Source organism: Terrapene carolina, unplaced genomic scaffold (assembly GCF_002925995.2).
Source record: "Terrapene carolina triunguis isolate 2854851 unplaced genomic scaffold, T_m_triunguis-2.0 Scaffold88, whole genome shotgun sequence".
Lineage (NCBI taxonomy): Eukaryota > Metazoa > Chordata > Testudines > Emydidae > Terrapene > Terrapene triunguis.
Window position 1 is genome coordinate 51,143,394 of NW_020664439.1, and position 6,156 is coordinate 51,149,549.

Genomic DNA, 6,156 nt, shown 5'->3' on the forward strand with positions numbered 1-6,156 from the left:
TATGCTATTTTGCCAGACACTGGCTTAGCAACACAGCTGCTTTGAAGACATTGCTTGGAGCATCCCTCCCACGGCAACAGGAGCAAAAAGCTACTGCTAAATTCCACTGAACTGTTAATGGGTCTTCACATTCCAAGAAAGGCACAGGATTTCAACTCCAACACAGTCAGTAGCATGCATCTCACCTTGGGGTGAGGAAGCTTTCCTCTTAACTGCAACTCATTTCTAAAGACAGAAACATGCTACACCAAATCCTGGAACAAAACTTTGAAAGAATATTTGAGTTTTAAGTTTAACTTACAAAACATTCTATTTTATTTTCCTCTTTTTATTGAAGGTTTGTTTACAAGCTATAATAAATGACAAATATTACTGTGAATGTTGAGTAAAAGTTTAAGTATTTTTATTAGTTTCCAGTGATAAACAATATGCAGAATTGCCATTTCCCTGCTGCCACTTAGCAGGAATAGGTACAGTGGCAAGAATGATGGTCTCAGCATCTCTTTAGATTAAACATAAAATAAATCATAGCATCTCTAGAGATTTTTTCATTTTGTTCAAAGTCATTAAAGAAGATTATTGTTCCAAAGTATGTAGAACTCATATCTTTAACATGCATACAGCTACACGAGGGGGTTTAAAAACTTAAATCTAAATCAGCCTGGCTGAAACTCAGATTTCAAGTGAGTGTATGGTACGCAGTGTAGTTGTTGGAGCAGGGGGTATGCTGGGAAGCATACAAGCTTACAGGGGATTTTGAATCAATCTGCAGAGATGGGAGTAAGCCATCAGAGTACTGAGCAAATGTTCTGTGCTATGTGGAGTGTAAAATTCTACAGAACTTTTTTCTTTTTCCTTCATTTAGGTTAATGGCACGGATGCAGATTATGAATATGAAGAAATTACACTTGAAAGGGTAATACTCTAAATGCTATTCCATACATTGTATTTGGAAGGAAATTCATACTATTTGTATATTGAAAGATTGGCCTCTTGATTTCCTGCGGTTAAATAGCAATACTGTTTATTTTTAGATCTATTAATTTAACCTAAATATGAAATATATTGAATAGTGAGTATGAAAAGCACACAAATATTTTTGTGCTCAAGATTTCTGGCGATTTTTGTTAACAGTTTGAGCATTCCACATTTAACAATAAAACTCATTGTCGTTGTAATTTCCATTGTCCTTCCATGAGCTTGCATTCCACTTAGAGCCATAGCATTGTCAAACAAGCCCTGCAGCTTATTTGTAAATGTCAAATAAAATAAACAGACGCTAAATCTAGCAGAGTAGTAGTACTCAGTAAATAGCACAGAGTGGGAGACCCAGATTTTGTTAAGGCACCTAGCCTCTTTTATAATCAGTCAGCAGAAATGGAGGGGTTCAACAGAGACCCTTCTCATTCAAGAAGTAATGTTGACAAACTCTAGAATACGAATTTCAGATCAGATCTTAATGAGGAAATGAGAATTTTTATTTCTGTTATGATGTCTTGATGTGGCGAGTGGTGATTTAAAGCAAGGGAAATAGAGGAAATTCACAGCTTCATCTGTGGTGCAAACTGTTTACTCCCCTTTTGTCCCCTGGGAGGATTTGTGGGAGTAGGGAGCAAGAAACATCTTTGGGTAAAATAGCATATAAAAGAATCCAAAATTAATAGAAAGATTTTGTACTTTCTCCTTTACCTTAAAAATAAATCTGAAATGAACTGAAAATATTAATACATTATTGACTGGAATACCAACATGTTATAGAGACACAGATGATGTAGCCACAGTAACTAATTATTTTGAGAGGTCATGGTGGTGGTTAATGTGCAGTGCAGATGGGAAGCGATCAGCTCACTGCTCTAGGATGAGCTGCACTCTCCATTTGAGAATTTTAAAAATCTCTTTGAGCTGCATAATTGCAATATTTGTTCTAGTTTGACTGAGTTCACAAGTGAAACAGAAGTGGTCTTGGTCTAGTCCACTCGTTTATCCACTTTATAAAACTATCAGCCATATGGCCATGATTACTCTACTTGGCAGAAGACAGATACTGAAACAGCTTCTGTGTTAGTGTAAGACTGAGATACTTTGATAGAGCAAGGTGGGGAAGCATCTAACAGCGTAGCTTTATAGCACAGTAATTTTGTAGTGTGAACCACAGAAGGTTTAGGACAGTAATATAGGCAAGTCAGCAGTGAGCTGCTATTTTAAATCAAATAGAGTATATTTAGATCAGGCTTTAAAACATATACTTTAACATTCATAATGTTTTATGTTTTTCACATTCTCCCCCCCCCCCCCCTTGAAACGATAAAAGGAAGAGAGAAGGATATTTGCTGAAAACAATAAGCACAGTAGCATTTCAACAAAATATCAGGTGTTTCACAGAATCAGACATTCCAGTTCCTGCAGTGTGTGTATGTTTGGAGCAGTTTTTCAACAGATGGATTCTTTTGTCTCAAAAGAGGAAACCACAGTAGCTATTATTGATTAGTTGTTATTGTTAACATGAACATTGACACAATCTCACTTGTTCCTGTAGTGATAAACAAATTTGAGTTTACACCAAAGTAGAAACTGTTTCTCTGTTATTTTTGAAAGGCATGTCAGCCTTTCACCATTTTTTCCAAAATAATAAAAATAAATGTTATCCTGTAGTACATAATATATTCTCAGCATTCCACTAGGAGTGGAATTACATCTGTTTGATAAAACATAAGATGTTTTCTCTCCTGATTTGCTTTTACCCTACTTATTTTTAAAAGAAAATTATGCAAATAAGTGATATTTATTTTTCAGGGAAATTCAGGGCTTGGCTTTAGCATTGCAGGTGGTACGGACAACCCACACATTGGGGATGACTCAAGTATTTTCATTACAAAAATCATAGCAGGGGGTGCAGCTGCTCAGGATGGAAGATTACGGTATGTCAACTGTGTTATTGAATGCAGTGCCTTTTATTAGAAGGGAAAGGACAAAATATTTTCATGTGGTTTTATTTTTTTTTTCTTTTACTGGTATAATTTAAAAGAAGCAATACTCTATAATTTATGCAGAGTTTATTTTGTAAGTAACGTAAATAAGTTTTTACTTCAATGAAAGGGTTTATTTGTTTTGTATTTAATCCAACATCTCTAATTTAGTGAATTCAGTTTTCTGTCATATGGTGTAAATATATTGTACCAATTTCTTGGTCTTCCTTAATTCATTAGGACTGTTGACAACAGGTAAGTATTTAGTTTAAGAGCATAATAATAAATATAATAATAATAATAATCATAATAATATAATAATTTTGGGGGATAATAATAATAATAATATAATAATGTGGAGGGTGGGGAGGGATAGCTCAGTGGTTTGAGCATTGGCCTGCTAAACCCAGGGTTGTGAGTTCAATCCTTGAGGGGGCCACTTCGGGATCTGGGGCAAAATCAGTACTTGGTCCTGCTAGTGAAGGCAGGGGGCTGGACTCGATGACCTTTAAGGTCGCTTCCAGTTCTAGAAGATAGGATATCTCCATTAATTATTATTATTATTAGCACCTCTCCCTGCTCTCCAAGTGAGCCAGTATCTAGGGAAGCCCTGCACCTCTGGATGGAGAGCCGAGAACCTGCAAGGTGGGAGAATATACAGAGAACTCACTGCTGAGACTGGGATGAGGAGTTGAGAATGGGTATGCTTGATGCATATCACAATCTCTCCAACACTGGGGAGAGGGGACGGGAACACCCACTGACATAAAAGGAGCATTTAACATATCTGAGAGCTGTTGTTTCTGGTTGTATTCATCTGCAGGAGGTGTTCCCATTCAGTTGAGACCATCTCATTGAGAATAATGGGCCTCTCCATGTCTCTCTGAGTCTCCTATGCAGCAGATGGATGTGGAGAGCTATAGTTAAGGTTGGGAAGCCCTTTGCAGATCTCAGATCATAATTAAACTTCTACAAGCTCCTCCAGCTATTGCTTCCACCATTCGGCACAGCTACACCTAATACAGTGAATGCACCTGGAGTGCATTCAGATCATTTCCAGTGACTATTGCCAGCTCTAGGCGGTCAGAGTTAAGGCGGCTTTGGCAGGTACCTTAATTCTGTATTTCCTGATTTGCAGAGGTTTGAATTTTGCTAAACTTGACCTTCTGGAATGGCATGAGATAACTCTGGGCAACCTTAATTGCATTAATGAAGGTTTATGTCAGTGACTAATACTTACACAGTGTAGTTCTGCAGATAAAACTAATTTAGTTCCATTTTTGATTTCAGCATTTGGACTTCTTTACTTCACTTTCTAGTATGTTTCTTGTAGAAGTTAACTGAAATCTTAATGTTTATCATTATAAACTAATTACAAATTATCATTACGCATTACTCAATACCCACATGCGTCTGACAAAGTGGGTATTCATCCACGAAAGCTTATGCTCCAATACGTCTGTTAATCTATAAGGTGCCACAGGACTCTTTGTCGCTTTTTACAGATCCAGACTAACACGGCTACCCCTCTGATCAATAGCATTAGTTATCAGTGGTTTGCTATCAGATTGTCAGATCATATCTAGTGAGGTCTCATAGTTGTCTGTCCTGGGTCCAGTACTATTCCATTAATGACTTGGATGATGGAGCATAGAGTATGCTTATAAAATTTGGGAATGATACCAAGCTGGGAGGGGTTGCAAGCATTTTGAAGGACAGAATTAGAATTCAAAGTGATCTTGATAAATTTGATGATTGATCTGAAATTGAGAAGATGAAATTCCATACAGAACTGTACAAAGTACTACACTTAGGAAGGAAAAATGGAGATGAATGAATGCAAATGGAGAACACTGTGTTAGTGCTGCAGACAAGGATCTGGGAGTTATAGAATCGTAGAAATGTAGGGCTGGATGGGACCTCAGAAAGTCAAGTCCAGCACCTTGCCTGTGGCAGGACCAAGTAAATTAGACTATCTATGACATGTTTGTCCAACTTGTTCTTCAAAACCTCCAGTGACAGGAATTCCATAACCCCCCATAGTAACATATTCCAGTTGTGACGGGTTGGATCACAGAAACCCCCTTGGGAGCTGCCACCCAATGTGCCAAGACTACCCCTGCTTCTGTTTTCCCTGCCAGCTCAGGACTCCAGCACCCCGTCTTGCTGAGTCAGACACTCCTGTCTGGCTCTAACACAGACCAAGGGTCTGAATCACTTGTCCCAAAGCTGCAAGTTTACCCAAAAACAGCTCACAGGAGTGTGCTTGTCTTTAGCACTCAGATGCCCAACTCCCAATGGGGTCTAAACCCAGATAAATCCGTTTTACCCTGCATAAAGCTTATGCAGGGCAAACTCATAAATTGTTCGCCCTCTATAACACTGATAGAGAGATATGCACAGTTGTTTGCTCCCCCAGGTATTAATACATACTCTGAGTAAATTGCTAAATAAAAAGTGATTTTATTAAATACAGACAGTAGGATTTAAGTGGTTCAAAGTAGTAACAGACAGAACAAAGTAAGTCACAAGCAAAATAAAATAAAATGCGCAAATCTATGCCTAATCAAACTAAATACAGATAAGTTCCTCACCAGTTCCAGCATGCTCCCTTTTACAGGCTAATCTCCCTTTAGCCTGGGTCCAGCAATCTCTCACAACCCCTGTAGTTACTGTCTTTCGTTTCAGTTTCTTTCAAGCATCCTGGGGGGGTGGAGAGGCTCTTTCTTTAGCCAGCTGAAGACAAAATGGAGGGGTCTCCCCCAGGGTTAAATAGACTCTCTCTTGTGGGAGGAGACCCCCCTCCTCCCTCCTATGCAAAGTCCAGCTCCAAGATGGAGTTCTGGAGTCACCTGGGCAAGTCACATGTCCCTGCATGACTCAGTCTTTACAGGCTGAAGCCATTGCCCACATGGAATCTTGCATGTCTCCAGGAAGACTTCTTATGTGGATTGGAGCATTCCAAGATGCATTGTTCCCCCAAGTGTTTCCTGATCAGGTACTTAACCTGGCGAATTCCTTCCTAAAGAAGCTGACCAAATGCCTCCCAAAGCTTACTTAGAAACCAAGCAAGCATACAGCCCATATTCTTAACCTCAGGTAGAAAATGATATATATATGTACAAACAGGATGAATAGATATAGTAGACCATAACCTTTACGGAGATATGTTACCTGGCACAGGCAGCAC

At 38.7% G+C, this 6,156-nt stretch overlaps 1 protein-coding gene across 13 annotated transcripts in view; it reads left to right on the forward strand.

Annotated features, from left to right (window-relative positions):
• DLG1 (discs large MAGUK scaffold protein 1) overlaps positions 1 to 6,156 on the forward strand; it is a 371,668-nt gene that overhangs the window by 196,992 nt on the left and 168,520 nt on the right. For all 13 annotated transcript variants that reach the window (XM_026650152.2, XM_026650157.2, XM_026650147.2 and 10 more), the window contains 2 exons: positions 866 to 916; positions 2,794 to 2,918. In XM_026650152.2, the coding sequence (XP_026505937.1) occupies positions 866 to 916; positions 2,794 to 2,918 (176 nt within the window). The remainder of the gene's footprint in view (positions 1 to 865; positions 917 to 2,793; positions 2,919 to 6,156) is intronic.